Genomic DNA, 24,917 nt, shown 5'->3' with positions numbered 1-24,917 from the left:
CTGGACAATTACCTCACTTGCTAAACAGCCAGGTTTTCAGCTTCTTCCTGATAATTGAAAGATCTGGGGTGGCACGAAGTGCCGTCGGAAGTTGGTTCCAGGCTTTAGCACCGAGATACGGAAATGATCTTCCGCCAATTCTGATCCAGTGGATTTTTGGGATGGTGGCTAGGTGGCCAAAGGTTGACCATAGTGTTCTAGGAGGGGCGTAAGTAGAAAGCCTCCTCCTAAGGTATACTGCACCATTTCCGTGCAGAGTTTTATGTGCCAGGACCAGTGTCTGGAAGCGAATCCTCTTTGTCATGGTAAGCCAGTGGAGTGAATATAAATGTGGGCACAAATGGGCTTCAAGGGCGAGATTGAGAACTAATCTGGCCGCCGTATTCTGAGCAATTTGCAACCAGCTCAAATATATTCAGGCAGACCAAAATACAAAACGTTTCCATAATCGAGTCTGGATTACTGTTTTCCTATTTACAACAGAAAGGAGCGGTTGAAATATTTTCAAGGTGCGTAGTAACCCAAAGCAGGTACCCACCAGAGCTGAATTTGGGGTTGCAGGTACAGAGCACTGTCAATTTTGATTCCCAGATTTTTTACTGACCTCTGAAGAGTGGCTAGAGGAGGGACATACTGAGGCCACCATGATATGGTTTGTATGGTGTTTTTTTACTTTAATTCAGAACCAAACTGCACTTTAAATGTGGTTTTAGGTGAATTTCTGAGGTTTTGATCATATGTTAAGGCGTTATAACCAAGCCAATCATACCTTCACTTTAAACTTTGCTTGTTTTTCAGTGATATATAATACCACAGAGGCGCAAAATTCTATCTGTGTTCCACTTACCTATGAAACACAATACATACACTAACCTACCACAGCCTATGCCCTATTAGACACCTCATCAACATGAGGTCGGCAGTTGAGAAGTATGAACTTTCTGACATATGTAGAAAATATCCATATTCATTTTTGGCAGAATATTTTTTTTAAATGTTATTCTGAAAGATTTCTATGACTGTTTTAGTAATTTGTAATGTTTTGCACTTTTAGTTTCTCTATAGAACTTGGCTCCCACTTTTACATTATTCATTTCTCCTTCCTGTCTCCAATGAATGAAAAAGTATCAAAGTGTAATTTTGTGTATCATTCTGTTTAATAAATCAATTACAGTTTATTTAAAAATCACATTTATTCTGCATTTTATGCCAGTCGGCATTGCTGACTAAGATCTACGAAATATGCACATTAGTGGACGATGCATATAAAAAAGTAGACTGTAGATATGAAAAGCACAAGAGGAGAGGTGCTTGCCTTTGGAAATTATAGTAGAAAACTAAGTTCTCAGAAAGCAAATCAAACTTTACCAAAACAAGATACAGCACATATTCCCAGCAAAAGAAAATCTACCTCAAAGACACTAATTGTAGCTGTGTCCCCCAGGTATATAGAGCAAGGCAACATCTAAAAGTAAAATCTGGGCCTGAGACAGGAAATTGAAAAACTCCATACTTTATTATGTAAGGTTTTATCCTTGCAGACTTCATGTAGAAATCTTTTTGAATTGCCTATATTTTCTAACGCTACAAAGCCCAAATAAAAGAAATTCCAGCTGAATCAATGGAAATCTAGAGGCTGAGTGCATTGTGGTCATATATTTCATGTCAATGGAATGTCTGCAATTTCAAGCATGGCTCTATGTGAAATGAAAATTGGTCTAGTGGCTTTATCAAGAAATGATTTGATCAAAATTTGTATAACGCAACAAAGGCCCGTAAGCGTCAAGGCGCTTTAGTCTCAGTAGTCTGAATCAGCCATGAAGCAGTTTAGCAGAATTTCAAAATGAGCTGAAAAATCTCCTTCTAGGGTTGAAAATCTCCCTTAACAAATGGTGGAGTTCTTCCTTATCTCCCGGTGATGCCTTTCTTAGCTCACGCTCTCTGTGAAACCCTACAAATGGGTGATCCAGGAGGTTCAAAAGGTGGTAGGGCAAGGACACTTCTCAGTGCGATCACATGAAGGAAAGGTCATGCGTATGTAGGGGTTGAGTTACTAAACGGCAGTGGCAGTCCCGTGTTCAGCCATTTGAGTAACGGCCCACTCGAAGAAGATTCTTAATGCCTGGCTCCTGCTGGATGAAGGAGACTTACACAAGGACTCACAACTCCTCAGTCCTGTTGCCATCCGGGGACTGGAACTGCTCTCCAGTGGTCAAGTGGTTGGCCTTATGTTTACCTGCTTCAGGGACACAAAAAGCAGGACTCCTGACTCCAAGAGGGTCCAGCTGACTAAAGTGGAGCAGGCCTGCAGGACACCTGGCTAAAGAGAGACCTGGTACCCAGAGGCCTCCTCTGGGGAGCTAGGGCCTGCAGGACTGACCAGAAGATGCTTTCCCAGTAGTTGAAACCTAAATCAGAAGGTAAGACTTTTGTCTGGGACAAAGTGGTTAAAAGTTGGTGAATCCGGCCTCCATTCCATCACTGTTGGCCCAAATTTGCTCCTAGATCCGGATCTGCTGGAAGCTGTCGTTTTTCCATAGTGCTTGACATTTTCTAGGCGTTTTTGCCATACAATTTAAACATTGATATCACTGGTAATGTTGGTGTCTTTTTGCTTATTACATTTTTCTCTATTTGTCCTAAACTGGTTTAGGAATGTTCTTTACTTTGAAGTTGCTGGTACTGCTGGAACATAACCCACACTTCTCTGGGAACTGTCTGCTGCTTGTGGCATACCCAGAACCGGTTGACAAAGATTCTCTCAGAACTGCATTTTGGCCTAACTAGAGTTAGTTTGCAAAGATTGTAGGAGTGCCTCCTGTCCCAAGTTAATTAGCCTTGTTTCTGACAATGCTTCAGACTTTGCTGGGGGTACGAGCAAAGCCGACCCCCCTCTGACCCTCAGAAGTTTCTATGTAGAGCTCCAGGCTGAGAACTCTGCAGGTGGAACTGTGACTGTGATGTTGCTACCACTGGACTCGAGAGAGCAGATCCTAATGGAAACAATCCCCCCAATTTTTTTTTTCTTTGAAGACAACCATGAATTATTGTACCCCGTTCCCACTCTTGATAAAGTGGCCAAGCAAAGAACTCTGTTACCTATAAAGAAGGACACAGGCTTGACAGGTTTGTAGGCCACAATCCACTTCCCCACAAAGTTTTAAGTCATTTATTAGGGCAATTATTATGTTTTCCTACAAGAAGGAACAACTGCGTTTTTTTTGAGACGCATATAGGTGATAAGCCTGGACTATGGAAAGGATTATTCTCGCAGAAAGTGAGAAAGGTTTTTGTTGTGATGCGCTGGGTGTTGGGAGATACTGGTCGCTCCTGTTGCAGAGGTGGTTCGATGCTCAGGGCGGATGGGAAGGCCCTACTAGCGCTTTCAAGTTATGCAACACTGTTTAAGCATTTTTGTTCCTTTCCTTTGCCTCCCTTCCTTGTTATAGGTTCTGCTGGACCACTCTAGTTTTCCTCTGTTAATATTAGATGTAGAGTTGGTACTATATATGTAAAATGTTGGTGCACTGGTGCTTTGCCGGAAACAATATTTTTCTTCTAAAGGCTTTACCACTTTATGCTCTACACAAAATGATTTTTATTCACCCAGATGGCAATAATTATGATTTATGTTTCAAAACAAGTCACTTTATACACCAAAGATGAGGTCCCAATGCTGGTCATACACATAAAATTCTTACTATTTAGCAATGAAAACCGGTTGATGCATTCAGCAAACAGGCTTAGAGACGGCAACAAATAGTTCAGAATCAGGCGGCAAGATTAATCTACAAACAGCCGAGATGGCAATCGGCTAGGCCCTGGTTGTTAAAACTTCACTGGTTGCCCGTAGCGCAACGTGCTAAGTTCATGACGGGTTGTCTAGCCTTCAAGGGGCTGCATTGCAAGAGCCCAAAATTTATCAGGGATATGGTCATAAAGCACGTTCCTCGGCACAATTTACGTTCAGCCCACCTTCACCTACTTACCATCCCGGCCATCAAACTTAAACGTCAGGGAGGCTGCAGGTTCTCTTACCTTGCCTTCAAAATTTGGAATTCTCTCCCATTGACAACCAGGAGCTGTGACAACCTCTTGGGTTTTAGAAGGGCCCTGAAAACATGGCTGTTTGGGCAAGCCTATTAAATAGTCTTTACGCAACGACACTATGCATGATTAGCACCATGAAACCTTTGGTGACCGTGCGCTTTATAAGCTTTTGTTAACATAACATAACAATTGCATGATCTTTGCCATGGGTAATAGTAGACTCATTCTTGCGACTATCAATACATTCACCTTTCCAGGGCCATCCAAGAGAGCGATCACAGGAATTGAACACAATTCATTGACACACAAGGTGCTGACACATGAACTACAGAACACCTGCAAATTCTATTTCACTTGAGAACCCCTTTTTTACACTCCCACTTACCAATATACAAAGAGAGACACTGATATTTACGAAGCTGAATCAACAGCCCACACAAAACCAAGGTTAAATATAGCTTTAATTCAGACAAAGAAAGGACAGAAAATAAAAATATAAGACAAGTGAACATTATAAGTAAAGGAGAACTCAAAGACGTGCACCCCTGCTAAATGGAGACATGCAATATTCACTATCAATGCACTGCGTGATATGCAACTGATATGACATGCACTTACAAACACTCCCACAACCTTCCTTAAAATGTATAGACAAAGCAGCAAGCCTAGAACTATGGTGATGCAGACTGCCTGTCAGTGGAGCTCAATTTCCTGCACATTGAGCTCCATTTGGCACACATACTCCGGCGATGCCTCAAGTGGAGGAGGTGAGCTCAAAGGAAAAGAGAGTTCAGGCTCCACATAATGCCATTTTGCCAATGTTTACGCGTGCCATGCTCCGCTACAAACCCCCTGTCCACCTAAACATATTAAGCCATAGAAAGTATTTGAAGGTACAATTTGCATTTGGCGTCCATCCCTCTGCAATGCTGCATGCAAATCACTGATACAGGAAAAATCCTTTTTGTATGATTCATCACCTTCCTATGCCAACTACAGCATATATATGGCAAGCAGAGGGGAACTTATACGGTACCACTGGCTTCCGCACCATAGGCGCCATCCTAGGCACACACACACAAAAATCAAGAAGCCACACATAGGTGTCCCTTAGTATTCTTTAGCCATAGATGATACATTAGTCTCAACGTAATGTTAGTTTGAAATGCTAACCTGAGCTGCACCACTTTTTCAAAATGCTTCCTGGCACCGTGGACCTTTGCAGCCATCGTGGATTCACTGTATGTCTCAGCAAAGTTGCAAGGGACAAGAGAGCATAACAGTGTCTCCTCAGGTAAGTTGCTCAAAATGCACCTCTATACGATATTCCAGCTATTTCTGACTCCTACTAAGTACAGCAGATACCCCCGATTTAACAGAAGTAACAGGCATCTTGGGGGGGTGTTTTATAGAGCGCGAACTTGACCCAAAGGTATCAGAGCACTTTACATGAGCACCAGTTGCATTACAGACGGACATATTCATTTTTGTAGGCACGGGCAGATTAGGTGTTTTGCTAAGAATCACAGGATGTTGAGCGTCTTTGCCGAGACTCGAACCGGGTTCCCCAGCTTTGAGGTCGACCACTCTAGCCGTTAGGCCACATCCTCTCCTTAGGATGCACCAGTGAGTAGTCCTCCGGGGTACTCAAGCAATGATTTAAGTGCTTGCATCATGTCCTATGTTGGAGCAAAGTCGGTCGGTTGAAGGAATGTGCTGTAGGTCTGACTCATTCTCCACAACATAGATTTCCCATAGAGAGCTGCCTGTGTGAGACAAAGCTGCCGTGACCAACAGAATGACTACTAATGTGTGCAGTGGTCGGGCAACGTCTACTAAACCACAATCATGGAACAACTGCTGAGCATTGGATGACTGCATCTGCCTGGGAGGATGACTGACACACAAAGGAATGATCTGCAGAGTACCTAAGAGGTTGAACTAGGGCCCAGTGTGTAAGGTGAACTTTTGACAGATTCTGGGCAACTGCCTATGGATACACATCCATTCCTAATACCCTGCCCATGGGTGAGTCATCATGGCCAAGACATCTCGCTAGGTATACCCTCTGGAACCTGTGGGGGGCATGAGGATGGTCACACAAACTGGAATCACTCAAATTTCCAGTGATTCTCATTAGTACTGACATACCCTGATCTGTACCTGTGTCTCATCAATACCCACAGTACAGTCACAGTCACGGTTAGCAAGACCACACGTTTCCTTTCCTCTGTGGAGCGAGACAACAGTCACAGAAATAATGTAAGCATCTATAGACATTCAAGTATATCGTGATGCAATAAAAACAAAGTAAGGAATGCAAATCCCACATTACAGAGCTATGCACTACTATTATAATTTATATTTGGAACTCAAGCTATTCTCAGGGCTGGGGTGTCATGTCAAATGCACTTATCTGTGACATTATAATAGGAAGTTTGCCTTGGGTCATTAGACCAATTGTATATGCAGGAAGTTCAGAGGTTTGTGATTATGTCATGTTTTTATTAGTTCTCTGAAGCTGTCTCCTATGTGAGTGATGTACAAAAACAGGAATAAATGAGATACTAGAACCGATGGAGGTATGAAACAAATATCTAAAACGTATTTTACGTACATTAATTTCATATATTATTATTATTATATTATGATTATATATAAATTTGTTAAGCGCGCAGCTACCCGTGGGTTTCCCGGCGCTGAAGGCATAGAAGTAGAGAGCAGGCATGGGTGCAAAGAGTGAATTACAGGGAGAATAGCCAGGTTTTCACTCCTTTGCGGAACTTAAGATAGCATGTTTCAGACCGCAAAGGGATGGGAAGCGAATTCCAGAGCGAGGGTGCCAAATAGGAAAAAGAGCGCCCACCAACTCTAGTACGCTTAAAACGGGGGACAAAGAATCTGCACTGAAAGGAGGATCTAAGAGTGCGAGAGGGACAGTATTGGTGAACTAAGGTGGATAGATAATGGGGAGATTTTCCAGCTCTGATGCGGTGCATAAAGCATAAAGCTTTGAATTTAGATCTAGATTCTATGCGTAGCCAATGTAGGCTGCGCAGAGAGGAGGAAACAGATGTAGATCTGGGCAAATTGCAGAGTAAGCGGGCAGCCATGTTTTGGACCACTTGGGGGTTACGGGAGACCTCTTTGCAGGCACCCAGGAGTAGAACATTACCGTAGTCCAGCCGTGATGTCACTAAGGCCTGGACCACTAACTTCTGGGTGTCATGGGGAAGCATCCATGTGATCTTCCTCAGCCACCTGATAATGGTAGTACAGGTGGCTGCGACTTTAATCACATGTTGCCTCATAGATAGCTGATTGTCAAAGAGGACCCCGAGGTTGCGTGCTGTTGTTGCCGGGACCGGCAATGGTCCCATTTGCTGAGGCCAATGTTGAGGGCCCCAGAGAGCGGAGTCAGGCCCGAACAGGAGCAACTCCATTTTATCTCCGTTCAGCTTCAATTTGTTAGTCATCATCCAATTGGCGATATCAGTGAGCCCCGAACTAAGAGAGGAACAAGGGGAGTGCTGATTAGCAGAAAGAGAGAAGATGATTTGAGTATCATCTGCGTACGAAAAAATAGATAGTCCAGACCGTTCAGCAAGAAAAGCAAGGGGTCTGACGTAAAGATTAAAGAACAAAGGACTAAGAATAGAGCCCTGGGGGACACCGTACGGAACATTATGAACAGAGGACACCGAAGAGGGAGAGAAAACCTGAAAAGTGCGGTCAGAAAGAAAATTGGAAATCCAAGCAAGTGCGTAGCCAGAGATCCCAACAGACCTCAAGGCAGAAAGAAGGATGGTATGAGAGACGGTGTCGAAAGCGGCACTCAGATCCAAAAGGATGAGTGCCACCGTCTCTCCTCTATCTACCTGACGTCTGATTGTCTCCGTGACTCCCAAAAGGGTGGACTCAGTAGAAAATCCCGCCCGAAAGCCAGATTGGGAAGGGTGAAGGACATTCGCCGACTCAATGTGAGTGATTAGAAGACGATTAACATGCTTCTCCAGCACCTTCGAGAGGCCGGGAAGTAAGGAGATGGGTCGAAAATTGGCTGGGTTACTGGGGTCAGCATTAGCTTTTTTCAGAAGCGGGACAACCATCGCATGCTTCCAGACGTTAGGGACAGTTGCCTCAGTGAGTGAAGCATTCAAGAGAGCCAAAATACAGTCGAGTGAAGCGGGGGCTAAAGAACAGAGAATCTGTGGGGGAATGGGATCTAAGGGAGAACCGGATTTGATCTCTGCCAGCAATTTCTGGAAGACGGGCATAGAGATGAGTTCCCACTTATCTAAAAGGGGAAATGAAGACCAAGCCGGATCATCCAGAAGGGAAGATTGGTCATAATTCTGTGTTGGAGGACTGGATGAAGATGAGACAGATAGTGGAGCTCCAAAACCCGCGTAGATGTTGACAATTTTCTGCGTAAAGAAGTCGGCCAGGGAATTGCATTGAATGCTATCCAAACAGGGGGTTTTGGGAGCACAAGCCGTACCTGATAGTTCCTGGACTGCCTTAAAAAGAGCTTTGGGGCGATTCTGAGCTTTCAGTATCGTGTTGTTAACGTGATTGGCCCTGGCAGTTTTGCAAAGAGCGTGATATTTGTGTAGTGCGAGTTTGTAATTTTCTTTGTCTGCAGGAGAGTAGTTTAATCTCCAAATACGCTCCAATCTTTTGCAACGGGACTTCCCCATTTTTAATTGTTCATTGAACCAGGGGGCAGGGGAGTGCAGAAAATGTTGCTTACATTTGCGTGCTGGGAGGCAGAGATCAATTGCAGAGGTAAGCCAGGTGCTAATCGTCACAACATCATCCGTGGAAATGTTAGAAAGTTGAGGCACGGTCTTTGAGAGGGAATTATTAAGGTACTCCAGATTAAGTCGTTGCCAATTCCTACGGATTCTAGGGGAATGAGTGTTGCCAGAGGGGCAAATTGCACCCGCCATTTTAATGCAGAACTCTACAATAAAATGGTCTGACCAAATAATAGGTCTGGGGGGAAGGCAAGTTACAGTGTCCAAATTAGTAAAAATTGGATCTAGGAGATTACCGCCTTTATGAGTTGGACCGGAGTTAAGAAGACTTAAATTAGGGGCGGCAAAATCCTGTATAAGGTGAGCGCTAATAGGACATAGGGTGTCGTTGAGATGGATGTTAAGGTCACCTAACAACAGGAAATTGGTAGATTCCAACAAGAGGGGGGCAATAAGCTCAGGGAGAGCAGCTGCCCAAACGGCAGCCGCACCAGGTGGGCGATACAAAAGGGCACCGGACAGAGTAAAATTAGGGGATAGTAACAATTTAAAACTGCCTGCTTCACAGTTAGGGATGTCGAGGTCTTCCCACTTGCAGGAGTAACACCTCTTGTAGATAATGGCGATGCCACCTCCAACCCCGAGAGTTCTGTTACGTCCCACGAAGGTGTATTCATCGGGGAGAGCAGTAGCAATGTCAGGTCCGGAGCCGTCATTGAGCCAGGTTTCTGTTAGAAACAAGGCTGACAGACTAGACGATGTAAGGAGATCAAATATGTCCCTTTTGTGTTTAGGCAGAGATCTGCAATTTAGGTTAATAAAACTAAGGTCAGGAACGAGGTCGGAGGGGCATGCTGTCACTGAGGAGGGAGTGGCATTCCAAAAGGAGGCAGAGGCGATACACAACTCCGAAGGAAGGGATGTAAGAGCCAGAGCACATGAAGGGCAGACCAAAGGGACGTCATTACAGCATAATCGAGGACAATGAATCCCAAATGGCACTTGGAGGCTATACAAAACAGAACGAGAGTACGTAAGTTTGGGGATCAGAGAACCAGAAGAAGGAGGGGTGGCCCTGGGTCCCGTCAGGGCGCGGACGGGCGCAGACGGGCTATTGGAGGTAGATGGCCTTATAAATTACTACAGTTACAAAGGGTAAGTAAAGAAGGTTGTTTTATTAGAGATGGGAAGTTGTTCAAAGACTAACACAAATGTTCTAACATTAAAGTGGTCATTTTCTGGCGCTGATGACCTGTTAAAAGTGATAAATGACTTGCAATTGGAGGCTCATGGGTCTCCGATTCTCCTCAGCAACCATTAATGCCTTGTCAATTATCCCATTTTACAGCCATAGGCATTTTGTAGAAAGCAGACGTCTTTCTAACACATCAAGCTAGAGAAGGGCTTCTCTCCTCGCTCATTGAGCTGCACCGCGCCCTCCTCCGCTGCTCAAAGGGCAAGAGGATATATGTGTCCCCATCCTTGTCCTCGGGTAGTGAGGATAAACAATGGAGAGGGTCCCGGCCTGACCATAGAGGTCCTTACAGAAGAAGTTAGTACTGAGCACTGCTCTGCCCCCCCCATTAACCCATCCAGGATATATTTAAAAACGTTGACTCCAACTGCGCAAACTACATCTGTGGGACCCTGTGCCGCAGCATTGTCAGTGTCACTTCACTAACTCCACCATAGAGGGGTGCGTGACCTCTGCCCTTTGAGAAGTGTTGCATACACATGTTCATTGATATGGTTTCAAATGAGGAGCGTCCCTGCCAGATCTAAACGCCACATGAATAGCTGTAAAGAGAGATTATTCGAATCAATAAAACACCCCATACACACTCCTTCCCTTGATTCGTGGGTTGGCCTGAAATTGGTATATTAAGGAAATCCCAGACTGAAGTTTGAGAACTCGCAAAAAAACATTCTCCAGTGTGTTTTTTAAAAAGCTCTTTGAGTGGACTACCGAACCACTTGGTAAAGTTAGTTTTAACTCCAGCTGTGGTCGGTCTTACATTGTGAAATGTGCTTTCACAGCACCATTTTCCGTAACCTTTCCCGAAAATCCGTTGAACAAGACCTTTGATCCCCTGTATAAGCGGAGGATTAAACCCACACCAACATTTTAAATTGTAATTGTTTTTAATTGCCATTATGTTTTAAAATGTGCCATTAGGCAAAACTCTACCTAAAACTTCCCATACCCCCCTCGTAAAGTAACTTTTACTACCAACCCACCCACAACCCGAAACCCCTACTGTATCGATCTTGGCAGCCCATCACATACTTTCATCAGTTTGTAATTGCTAGCTATACCCTATGCAGAAAGCTGTATGGGCTTTCAGGTCCTGTACTCATTAATACATTGTTACTAAAAAAAACCGAGTCATATATTAAGAACCTGATGTCATATTTTAAGGACTAGAATGGCTTCTTTCTTCATATATAATTGGTCCCTTTTGTGCCATTGCCTCAGCCATCCTTTTTCTTAGGTGCATGATGGATATCTTAATTTTCTTCCAGAAGTGGTGTTTGCACAACCACACTTTGTGTACTGTTCGAACCCGAGCAAGAAGCACGTCTCAGTATTTGTGCTACAGTCTAGGGCTCTCTTTTGGTCTACACTACGAGGCTGTGTGCCTCCTTGGCTTCAGCGCAAGAGTTTTGCGTGACTCACCTCTCACCGTTGGCTGGTTAATGAAAATAAATGTAGATATACATTTTATCTTATGGCATCGATTTGACGTATTTTATATGCGTTATATTCTCAAGTTTTGTGATAAGCCCTTAAACGGAAGTGGTGTTTTAAACTTTTAACATATAATATTAGACATCTTTGTGACAAGTAAGTAACCCGTTTGTGAAGGCATTTTTAAAATAAACTCTGGAGCGATTTTGGAAGAAAAAAAAGATGAGGCCATTTTATGAATCTCCTTGTAAGTAAATTAAATAGAGGAGAAATTGCCTGACCTACGAGGCAGCGATGACTCGTAAACTTTGAAAGTGGTGCGCAGCGGCGCAAATTGCAAAGTAAGAATTATATATGAAAGGAACGTCTCCCAGGAGAGTCTGGGGTTAGCCCATGGCTCCAAACTGTGCATTTTACAGCATGATTATAATTCCCAATTGATTAGCTAAAAAAACACAGGTTTTACAGGCAGCTCTGAAGCGACACATTTTTGTTGTTGTTGCTGTTTTATATAGCGCAAGCTCCACCCGAAGGTATTGAAGCACTTTATATGAGCACTAGTTACATTACACATGGCACATTTTTGTTGTTGTTAGGCACGGGAGATTTAGTAACTTGTCCAGAAGCACAGGATGTTGAGCCGACGCCGAGACTTTTTTTAATCAAAGGTGCTAGACCAGATCCTACAATCTTGGAATGCAATTTCACATGATCTCCTATCATTCTTCAACATGTATTTTGCGCCTCTTAGGCTTGATAGTACAGCTGTCTGCGGAACCCGTTGTTTCCAATGTACAGAGAGTGAGCTATGGGTCAGACTTCTAGGCCCATTCCCTATTAAGGTCAGCCCCCTTCAACCATTATCAGCCCCCTTCAACCATTATCCAACCAATCACGTCCTGGACTAGCTCATAGCAGTACACATCTCTCACCTCATGCCAGTGGCGGCTCCTCCGCTATGGCGGAGGAGCATCCCCCCACTGCTTTCAAGCAGTGCGAGAAGAGGAAACATCACATGATAATAACTTTCAGTTATTATCATGTTATGTTTCCTTTGCGGGCGGAAGGGTGGGCGTGGCTGCTCTGCTCACGGAGCAGGGCAGAGGCGGAGTGGTTTGCCAACTCAAGTGCGCAATGACTGTTTAGAAGGCCCTCTCAGGCCGCCCAAAGCAGTCATGCGCACTTCCCTGTTCTCCAAGCAGGCTGCGTTACAGCCTGCACGGAGAACATGCCGACCCCTACAGCCCCTGGCTGAAAGCCGTGTCACGGTGCTCAGACCAATCACAATGCTTCATTGGAGCATTGGGATTGGCTTAGGGGTGGAAGTCTGACTGCCTGCTTCCTGTTCCTGGAAGCAGACTTAGGAGAGCAGGAGCACAGAAGACGCAGGTAAGGTTAAAAAAATAAATCTAAACCCAGCACCCCCCACCCCCAGCACGACCCCCCTGCTACCCACCCGTGACACCCCCGTGACCCCTGCACCCACCCTCCCCCCCCACAAGCCATGCTAGCCGCTCCTGCCTCATGCTATTGGCTGGTAGCCACCTCCTATGTCGCGGGTCCATTGCTGTGAAAAGTAGACTCAATTCTCCAACGTGTAGACACATTCAATCATTTACCTCATACCTTAATTCTGTACACAAAGCAATCCCGTTTTGCAACCTTTTAATTGCAGCAGAATTTTTTTAATGCTTAGCGAGGACTCAAGTGCAAGCCTGACTCTAACATGGCCATCTTTTGTGTATGTATGTATGTGCAAACCTAGCTCAAGAGCAGAGGAGCTCTGAACAGTGAGCATGGCCCCAGGGAAGACAAAATCATTGGAGGAAAGTCAAGTTGCGGTTCTGTTTGAGGTCGGTATGGCCATCTTTGGTTCAGGTGTTCAGATGGCAAAAATGAAACCCCCCATCTTCGGCTATAATGTCGCTGAATATAGTGTAGATAGATGGCTGTATCTCTGATGTCACTTTCCCCAGCTTCTCTGCCCTGTCGGCCATGCCTGCCATGCACAGGATGCCTCCCTCAAAAACAATTTCTAGAGGTTTGAGCCATAGAATAAAGGAACTTTTCAAATAGCCAGTAAATAGAAATACACCCACATTTTAGGGTGTCTGCCTGCTTTTTACAGAGCATGCAAGTGAAGCACTTAGAGCTGTGATTATGACTATCACCATAAAATCCCAGCATTGACATATTTACTCACTCCAAAGAAACACACACAAACCATTAGCCAGGCATAAGTGAATATGCAAATGCATATTGAAGCTGCATCCTCTCTATGATCTGCTGCACTTAAAACAAAACCACCTTTTACATCATTGTTCAACTTTTAACAACAGGATACGTTCAAGGGGGTCTACTCTGTTCATAATTCTCTGGTTTTCTGAGATTGAGGTGACTGTGATGGATCCCTCTGGGACCACTAGTGACGGCCTATGGTACTGCAGCCTGGTACAGCCAGGAACTGTGTCTGGGCCATCAAGTAACGGCTTGTGTTCCTGCATCTTTGGAACAAACTCATCAAGCACTTTCTCCGGACTCATGAGGGACATGTAGTAATCGCATGCACTAATGCACCTTTGATAAAGACTCTGTATTATAACATGACCTCTGTGACTGCTGTGGTCTGTCAGCAGCGGCATGCTCAGACTCACTATGTGAGCCTGAAGACGATGCCACTGCGGTGCAGCTCCTGCACTGTAATGCGCGCACTGTTACCATGCACCTTGTTGTGCATGGTACTCAGTGCATGCACGATAGTGCATGCAGAAGGGGGCACAACATGTGCCCCCATGCACTGCCCCCCCTGTGTGAAATTGCCTGGAGGGCCTGTTTCAGGAACCCTCTTCACATTTCCGACATCCTGTACATGGCAGGGTCGCCGCCATGTAAAGGATGTCAGAAAGGCAGGTCGTAATCTGGACAGCGGTGCCTGAATCAGCACCACCTGCATTCACGGCTGCTTTCCCCACCACCATCCCATCGGGATCCATGATCCTAGCAGTGCGGCAGTGCTGCATCGGACTGGCAGCGGTCCGACTGCCATGCTCCAAATACGACCCTCGGACCAATGGACACGCAGGCAGTCGAACTGCCACCAACAGTTGCGTGGCGGTCTGACTGCCAGAGTCATAGTTAGGCCTTCAGACCCTAAAGCCATAATAATAAGTATCCTCTTAATTTCAATGGGGACGGTAACAGGAGTCACTAGACCCATTGGAATTATGGAATTTGGCTGCTTAATGCAGACACAATCTCCATGTGAAAATCCGATGAAAAGGTGAAGTTACAAGGAAATCAGAACTGGAATTTCCTTGTTAATTCCTCATTTGTGAAGAAACCTGGATTTTCCCCACGTCCGTAGTTACTGATGCCATAAGTATTGGTATCACAGGGGGTAGGGAAAATCTGGGCCACTCATAATTAATGCCTAGGGCTACAGGTTAGGTTAAAGCAACTGGCTCAGTCCACGCCTCAAGCAGAGGAAATGTTGATAATATCATGAAAATCTATCTCAGTAGATAGTGGAATGCTTCTACGCGAATCATGCAATAGCAGCAGCAATTGTACCTCACTCATCGTGAATTATCATATAACTAGCAACTTCAATATAGGGTAAAAAATGCAGTAATTTTCTCAACACAGTGGGAGACTTCTTGCGTCTCGTTGAGAATCCTTAAAAAACTAAATTCAGAAATGAACATGGCATTTGCCAAGTCAGAGGACTTAAGCCCAACCAGTTATCCATGATGCACTCACATTCTAGTCATGTTTTTCTGTTTCCTTTAAAATACCAGTTGCGTGAATTTTATATTTGTTAAAATGTTTGCATCTTTTGTAGTTTTGACCACAAATATAGTCATTTAAGTGTATAGCCCCATCAATAGGGCACAATGCAGGAGCCTCCCACTGAAGGACCTCATATCTACCAAGTTTAAGATCCCAGTTGAAGGGGGTCTGGGTACTTACTTGGAGCCTCATTACCAGTTGCACAGTACTGGCGGGGTGCATACTTGGCAGCCCTACTTACTGGTAGCATTTAGTAACACCCCACCAGTGCCACACACTTATGAGGTAAACCCCATGGAATGGGGAACAGCTATCCGGACTCGGTTTTACTGGGCATAACAACACATGGTATTCCCAATTCCATGGAATTTATGACTTCCATTTCCCATCTGCTCTGAGCAAAACTAGCACAGCAGCACACGTTGGTCCCGACCTCAGCGTGATATCCTGTGAGTCTGGATAAAGCTCTTCATTCTCTCATTAAACTGCAACACAAAGAGGGTGATCGAGGAGGCTGGGGTTCAAAGGGGGAATTTGTTGTTGGCTATAGGCAAAGGTCAGTTTGGCAAGTGGGGGAGGGAAGCCCTTTTTGTCATCATATTAAGTAGTAGCTTTTTGGTTTTCACGTAATTGCGAAATGTGTATCTGTTTCTTTCTTTTTCTAAATATATGTAAACCCTAAAACTACTCTACTTAGCACCCTGCGCCCTTCTCCCAGTCCCCGTAATTTAACTCTACACCCCCACGACCCTCCGATGGCTTTACCACCCTCCTCCCTCACGTTGTTCACAAAATGCGTTTCAAAGAAAACGGAAATAGAGCTTTGTGTGTTGTACCTTCCTATTTTTAGATACATGCCGGTGTCTGCGCATATCTGCACATGTTTTCCTTTACTTGTTTTCATTTTATTCAGGGAATTGCACTGGGCCTGGCCGCGGAATCAAATAAAGTATCCGTCATCCGTGCTTTACCCCTGGGGCACTAGCTTACATCCTGGCATCTCCTCTCAACCTTCAGTTAGGGGCCATTACATTGGATAACTAACAACAGCTGTTGTATTGTGCCAAGAGGTTCCATTGGAATGAACATGTTTTTTTTACAATTACATAAGTTCTGTTTTTTGCGTTAAATCCATTGTCATGACCATGCCTATGCATTAAAAGGTATTATTCATTTATTTACTCCGACAGTTCGGTTAAGCTAAATGCAATAAGTGGCAGTATCTGCTGCCCATCCGTTTATTCCAGCGCATCGAAATGTCTCCCGCCATACTTTAGCGCTTTACACACACTTAAATAAACATTGTGATTGGTGACTGCTACGGCTGCTTCCCACCTTTGCTCCATTCCTTTAACAGTCTTCAACTTCATACGGAAAAGGCAGTGTGCAAACACCACTTCTTAGCCTTCAGCGGGATATAATCGGGACAGTCACAGAATGAAGAGCACAAACTTTGAATTAATATTTTTTGCGTTAAATCCATTGTCATAACTGGTGTTGTGCAGCAATCGCACCACACTATTGTCAGCCACACGTGTAGGGCTAAAGAAGTCATGCTAGGAACATGCTAAGCAGTGGAAATAGTGATGTTTGCGTCGCTGCCTCAATTGAATCCTAAAACAGATAGTATGACCAATTCACCAGAATCAAACAATGTAATATCCTTGCTGGAGAAGCATAAAGTATATTCTCCAAATTTTCGCTTTAAATCCATTAATGGTTAATGCTGCTCATCAGGGTATGTGGCCTTTGTTGACCGCTGATGTAAATCTACCAAAGCCAACCCAGCCTTTCATCTTTCTGGTGTTGATATACTAACATTACACTGGACAACTTGAACACCACCCATTTGTAGCTATTTTAAACACAAGAATGTTATGTTGTGAAATTCTGTGCACAAATAGAACTTATTTTCATATGTTTAATTTCACGGTATGTTGTTCAGTTAAAGCAACCATAACTACAACTACCAAAAGGCACCAGTTTCTAAAGCACCAGGCTAGAATCTTTGTTTCCTGATGAAATAGAAACATATGGTAACCTTAGGCAAATGGCTTTGTATTAAAGATGCACTTAACTGCATATGCATGCAAAAAAAAAAAAGAGCATGCTCCTAGCTGTTTTTGCCATGCAGGTGCACAATAATGGGAAAACGGGGAGGACGAGGGGGATACCATTTCCTCTGGTAGGTGGCACTTTTTGCCTCTATCACTACTCCATCATGCCCACAGACATAATATCAAGGAGCCCCACAAGGACTCCATTTATGTGTCCAAACACCAGTTTTTCATTCTTTTTAACACCGCAAGAAACAGATCTAAAGCAAAGCTCCTATTTGTTTTGTTTGTCAACAAAAATGCATAGCTTTCCACACAGTTGCACACCACACAATTCAAATCCACACATTTCCAATCCACACCACATAATTCAACAACAAAGCACATACATATCAACATAACAATTACACTAACCACCTCATACATCCAATCCATACCTCAAAATTCCACATTATGCTACACAATTCAACAGCACACCACATAATTAACCTACATTGCATACCGCAAAACAAAATACTATTCCACATAAATACACTCGATAACACACAATCCCACTCCACGTAATTCCAATACACTCAATACCACATAACTATCCACGTAATTCCACAGCACACCATGCCACATAATTCCACTACACAAATCCACTCCACACCACACATTTCTACACCATACAGTAACACAACTAATACAATACAATCCACATAATTTTACTGCACACCACATACATACACTCCATTACACAGGGAAAAAGCATTGCCATTTACAATGCAGATAGCTCTAACTCAAACAAATGCAAGACCTATTGCATTTCCAATGCTGGTTCTATGTAGAGCTAGCATGCCTGATTGGGGACTGGCGAGTACTACTGCCAAAACACACTCCCGGGCCTGCCACAATCCAGCATACCCAAGAAATGGCGTGGACTGCCGAGCTTGGCTCCGATCACCTCGATCTAGGAAACATTTAAGTGTAAAGCATGTCCTGCTGGCACAGCCAGGCCCACAACCTTCAGACCCACTGACATGTTAACGATATAAATATTGCGAGTAAGAGAGGGGGGACTTCGGCTGTCTCTGCACCGAAGGAGTCAGTGTTCCACAGCACAGGAAAGACTGGAGGGCGCCTTAGGAAAGCAGCTATTTCACATTTCCTTGACGCTGGCATCTGGTTGCTGCTCATTGTGCAACTGGGAAACATTTCTGGCCGTAGGCCCTGAAGTGCGGAGCCACCTGCACCTGCCACCAAATTCATCAATCTGTACTTTCACTGGGGAATCTTAGCATGTGGCATGCAATGCTAGCCCGCCTCCTTGCTAGTCCTCAAGGTAAACTCCCAGGTGGCCAGCACAGTTTCACCACAAATTCTGACAAGTTCAGACAGACGGATCCCCTCACCTGTGGAAAATGAGAAACTGATTGCTTATCTCCTTCTGCAGATTCATCTGACCCCACGGCTTGCAGAGGCATGCGCTGGCAGAGATGGCCAGCCACACTTCTATAGGGGGCATATGTATCAAAATCCGTTATTGCGATTCTCAAATAGCGATTTTTGAGAATCGCTATTTGAGAATCGCAAAACGGGATGTATTTAAAAATTCGCAAATATTTTGCGATTTCTTGTTATTCCTTAATTGCGATTAGCAAATTGCGAAATCACAATTAAGGAATACCTTCCCATTCATTCCTATGGGCCAGGAGGCCCATAGGAATGAATGGGAAGTCGTTCTCAATTTGTGATTCGCAATTAGAGAATCGCAAATTAAGAATAATTTCAAGGGTGCCATAAGGACACCCTGATGCACCCCTGAAATGAGCATGTGTGTGCATATGGTGCACATACATGCCCTGAGGGCATGTATGTGCGCCACATGGCACTTTGAAAAATGCCAAAAAGTGCATTTTTCAAAGAAATCGTAAATTACCACCAACTTGAAGTTGGTGGTAATTTGCGATTTCTTAAGGAGAAATCACACAACTTGGGTGCTTGTTACATAGCATTTAAGGATTCGCAATTTGCGATTCCTTAAATGCTTATGCAAAATTAAGGAATCGCAAAATTAGCGATTCCTTAATAATGCGATGGGAAAATGGCTCATGCATCGCGTTTTGCGATTTTGTATTCGCAAACGCTGTTATTTTGCGAATTGCAGCGTTTGCGAATACAAAATCGTTTGATACATATGCCCCTAGATCTTTTATCGCACTTCATCGAAGCCATTGCTGTAACACTTAAAGGCATGTTAACTCGGGGCACACGTGTGCTAAAAAAAACATAACCTTTGACATCCCAGTTCTTTAGGGAACATGCTTTAAGCTTTAAAACTGGCTGAAAATAGTAGTCTCAGGCCCGAGTGACAAACCAAGAGGAAGCCCAGATGGTATGTAAAGTTTACAATGTGGTGTTTACCACGATGGACTTACAACACAAGCCTTTACAGTGCAGGCAAGTACAACGAGGGACCTTTTTAAATGTTTTTCAACATAGGTCTTTACAAGGCAGTCACATTTATTTTTTAAATGACATCGTTTTTATGTCACTTAGAAAAAGGGAGGGGTTAATAGATGGGGTATTAAGTAGTCAGGGATTAGTGGAGGTAAAGGGAGATAGATATACATACATCAATTACACAGTTGCATTCACCAGTGTTTAGTTATAGGTAGGTCAGACTTTCCATTGAAAGAGTGATTTTTGTGTTTTCAATAACTTTGGTTGCATGTGATGCATCTTCACAAAACTTTCTTTAAAGAAAGTTTATTCACCTCTGCTGCCTCCTGGAAAGTTTCGAGGTTATCTGTCAAGTGGGGGCTGAAAAAAGGGGGATGCTTAAACACTTTTTCCCCATGCAATTCCCATAGGGAAAATTAGACAACAATGCAGAAGAAAAATGGCTGAACAAAATTACACCAAATTTGGCAGAAAGCTAGACCTTTACCCAGAATGTGTGTTTTTTGTGACTTGGTGTAAATCAGTTCAACCACTGTAGAGAAATGAAAGTTGGAATTTTTCTCTACTTGAGGTCTGTCCTGTTAAGAGCAGGATTAGTGTCTTCTTTACAAAAATACCAATCTGGCAACTTTGTACAAAATTATAATATAAAAACAATTGTTTTCTGCGGTGGTAATATATCTAAAGGTCTACCTTTTGATTCCTTGGCAAATCAGTTAGCTCAACTATTTAAAGCTAAGACCTATTGGCTTTCCCAGGGAAATGTTTACACAAGTGCTGAACAAACAAGCATTGCCTAATCCAACAATTTAGCTTTAATATTTGTAGGCAAGACCTGTTGGCTTTACCAGTGCTTATTGCCCGAGACAATTCCCTTACGTCTCTTGAACAAATGGGGGATTGGAGGTATGGAAGGGACTTGGACCACCTTCCCCTACTTGTTGCACCCCTTACACCTACTTTAAAGTGGGTGTAATGTTATAAGAGTGAATGGGAAAAGGCATTGGTACTTTTTGGCACTCACCAGGTTGACAATGCCATTTACCAAGGCACTTCCATTTTCCCGCTCAAATTACACCAGAAACTCCAGTTGATTTTCCATAGTAGTAAGTGCCTTATCCACCCACAGAAATTAACAGAATTGGATTCTGTAAATGAAAGTTGGCATTCACTGTTGTTGTTAATGCAACGTTTTGTGCTTCTACGCTTCACTTACACATGCAAATGTATTTCAGGCATCAAAACCATCAGTCCACAGTAACAGTAAATCCTGTAAAGGTAAAAAGGGGAACATGTTGGAGATAGTGCTAAAACTGTGCTTCTTCAGTAAGATAGCAGGATGGGCTCCAATTGGGATAACATAAAAACAGGAGAGTTTCCCTCAATAGGCATAATCATTCATCTGGATTTATTACACTTTTTAATACCATTTTTAGCAGGATGCTTAAAGCTGATATTATGATAGCTAACTCACATTCTCTCTCACCCGACAGGCACTACCACAGCATGGATGACTTCAGCCACTATGATCTGCTGGATGCAAACACACAGTCCAGAGTCGCGGAGGGGCACAAAGCAAGCTTCTGTCTAGAAGACACATCTTGCGATTATGGATACAATAGAAGGTTTGCATGTTCAGCACACCGACAGGTAAGATTGGACACTAAAGAATCTCTTGTGGTAACATTCACATTTCTCAAAAAGTACCTTAATCTGCAGTAAGAGTTGTGGAAAGAAAACATGTTTCTGCTGTCGGAAAGTGATACAGAGAGCTCCAGAACATATTGTGTACTACCACCTTCAGGGATGATCTGGTGGCAGAAGAAGTGAGCGGTCCAATGATGGAGAGCAAAGGCAAAATTCCATCTCCTGGCAATAGCGGAATAAATGTGGTGCTATGGCACACTCTATTCATACAGATACAACTGCACCAGTTTGGTCAAGAACAAGTTGATCAAGGGCAGTTATTGACAAGATTGATTCCGCAGGATAAGGAAGTTGTGCTGTTGAATTGTAGTGTAGGACCAAGTCTACACTGTGCAGCCATAGAGCACACAGGAGGAACCAAATCCTACATGCCTGAATCCACGTGCAGCCAGTTTCTTCCATCCTCCGTGGTGGCTTGTGCTGGGTGTGACTCTCCCTCTTATGGGGTATGATGTGTGCAAGCGTCTCTGGCTTTTTCTGCTCCTTTGCGTTGAAGTCATAGGGTCATCCTCTGGGACTGTGGTGGCTAGGTTACAGCACCAGGGGATTAGTCCATATAGGATAGGCTATTTGCTTTTAGGCCCTTTTCAACTCCACACCAGGATTTCACACTTTTACAAGGTCCCAAGAAAAGATTCTTAGTTAGCCATTGAACTCTTTTTTTTTTCCCCAATTCAACATGGCTGAGTCACTTCGCGATTCCTGTCTTTTCAGTATAACACTGGGGCTTAGAGCTCAGTCCATTGGGTTGTAACCCAGGCAAAGTTTTGTTTTTCAATAGCTTCATAACCTCCTTGTCTTCTGCTTTTGCCTCTTCCTCTAATTATTTTAGTGCTTGAGTTTTGCGGGTCATGTTCTATTTCTGTACTGTTTGAGCCTTCTCTCCTCAGTGCCTCTCTGTACTTTCGATTAGCAAAGTGTCTTGTCTTGGGCAGGCCAGGTCCAAGACAAAGGAACCTTCTTTGTAGCCAGCAGTTAACAATTAGATGAGCCTGTGACATACCACTGGCACCAGACGAAGTACACTGTATGTAAAGAGGACTTGTCATAAATACACCAGGTGAATACACAGGAACAGCTTCTCAGACACTGAGCTCAGCTTACCAGGCTAGCATTTTCGGACACTGTACAAGTAACGGCGTGGATGACTTCGCCAAAATACCTCACATTAAATTCTCTTAAATCTCCAGCATTCAAAATCCTTTTCCATTTGATGCAGAACATGCTCCCAGTAAGGGAAATAGAAATATATACCGCTAAAGCTGTGGGCACTAAATAAACACCTCCTCTAAATTTGCAAATAAACCTCAAACTTGTCATAAATTGTCCTAACTTATAAAGCAGAACAGAGAGTCAGTTAGCAATATAAGTCATGAGTGGGCGCAATGGAAAAGGAAGCGAGTATCATCAACATATGAAATCCAATCCAGGCCAAAGGAACGGATGGAATGAATGAAATTAAATGAAAGAAACATTTATAATGCATGTAGCTACCCTTAGGCATCACAGCGCTGTTTGCAGACGCGGACCAAGAAAACACCTTTACTGGACAGTGGCTTTGAAAAGCCACGTTTTAAGTAGTTTCCGAAAAGACAGATGGTTGGATTCCTGGCGTAAGTGGTTGGGAAGGGCAGTCCACAGCCTAGCCGCATTGTAGAAGAAAGCCGCTTCTCGCTCTCTTTATTTTTGGCACGGTGGCAAGCAACAGGTTCGCCAAGCGGAGAGTATCAAGTATCAAGGGTTGCATGTAGATGTTGAATATGTTCAGAGACAAGAACCAGGCAAGAGTGGTGTTTGTAAGGCCTACATCTGCCAAATGGTTGATCATAATGGCATGATCCACTGTACCAAATGCCACATATAGAGGTCTGGCAGACTTGCCGGGTATCCAGTGTCCACAGTCAATCTTAATTTATTTAAGATGGCGGTCAGTGTGGTTTCAGTACCCATCTGAAGTCGAAAGCCAGTTTGAGCCAGGTCTAGAAAGCTATTTTTCTTTAGCTGATTCAATAGCCATTTGGCAAGATACTCCTCCCTAATTTTTAGATAAGGTGAAAAGAGATATGGGCCTGTAGTTAGATTCATGAGATGGTCCAGATTAGGTTTTACAGTTATTCTGAAACATTGCTTTGCTTCTGGCTAGGTTCCCAAAAAGTGGAAAGAGCATGTGACAGATTTTCCAGGCAGTGCTTAGGTTATGGAGACCCTACAGGCTTTGGAAGCAGCCAGATAGCATCAATCAAACAGGCAATGGTAGCAGACTGTCGAAGTGAGTAACATGCAGATATTATCTTGAAGTTTATTTAGCAACACAAAACTCTGTCCCCAAACAGCAGCTTGTCTGTTTATGAATATACATGCATTTTGTTATCAGATACACAGTTTTCGTTATGGAAATGTAAACTTGATTCCAACATAAAATTATCATTTTCACAGAAAACCTGATCTTGAAATATACATTTTTAGAAAAATATATTCAGTGACCAAACCACATTTTGCCATTTACCATCAGAAGGAATTCTGTTTTGAGGGTGTTAGGTTTGAGTTGGCTACGAGTCAGCCAACGTTGGGTTTTTGTCAATGGGTTATTAAGGATGCTGAGGCCATCGGGAGAGGCGATTTTCATGTAGAATTGAATATCATCTGCATACGTGTGGTAGGAGATGTGAGAGAGTTTGAGGATTTCAGTCATGGACTCCATGTACAGGTTGAACAGTGTTGGGGAGAGAGTTGAGCCTTGGTGGACGCCTAGTGTAACTGGTGACTGATCAGAGAGAGTGTGGTTCATTAGAACCCTTTGAGATCTCTTGTGAAGGAATGAGGGGCACCATTTCAACACAGTACCGGAGAAACCCATCCTGAGTTCTAATAGGTTCAGAAGGGTTTCATGATTGACAGTGTCGAACGCAGCTGACAGGTCCAGTAACATTAGTAAGCAGGATTCATTCTGATCAAGAGAACACAGATTGTCTTCACCAATGTGGACCAGGGCGGTTTTGGTGCTATGGCCCGGTCTGAAACCAGATTGACATTGGTGGAGTAGTTGGAATTTCTCAATATGATTGTGAAGCCCGAAGTGCACACGTTTCTAATAGTTTGACCAGAGCTGAGATGTTGAAGAAAGGGCGGTAGCTGTAGGGGTCCGACTAGTCGGAGTTGTGTTTTTTTAAAGATAGGTGTAACCTGACCACTTTTTAGGCATTCCGGTAATGAGCCTTGGGTAAGTGAGGCATTGATAATCCTAGTCCATAGGGGGATTAGGAGGTGAATGTATTCATTAAAGAGTTTTGAAGGAAGGGGATCATTGAAGTGGTTGGAGTATTTCAAATAAGTTTTGAGATGTCGCTTTCCTCAAAGGTTCGAAAGTTGGACCAGGCAGCATTATTTTTATATTGTGAGGAGAAGTAGTCGAGCATTCTT

At 43.6% G+C, this 24,917-nt stretch overlaps 1 protein-coding gene across 1 annotated transcript in view; it reads left to right on the top strand.

The window, feature by feature from the left end:
• The window catches only part of LOX (lysyl oxidase), a 98,515-nt gene that overhangs the window by 34,553 nt on the left and 39,045 nt on the right, over window positions 1-24,917 (top strand). The window contains exon 4 of the mRNA XM_085632665.1: window positions 21,284-21,440. Coding sequence (XP_085488791.1) covers window positions 21,284-21,440 — 157 coding nt within the window. The remainder of the gene's footprint in view (window positions 1-21,283; window positions 21,441-24,917) is intronic.

The sequence above is a fragment of the Triturus cristatus genome, chromosome 2_1, assembly GCF_964204655.1.
Source record: "Triturus cristatus chromosome 2_1, aTriCri1.1, whole genome shotgun sequence".
Taxonomy (NCBI): Eukaryota; Metazoa; Chordata; class Amphibia; order Caudata; family Salamandridae; genus Triturus; species Triturus cristatus.
Note: the sequence above shows the minus strand (reverse complement) of the source record. Positions and strands in the feature narration are given on the sequence as shown.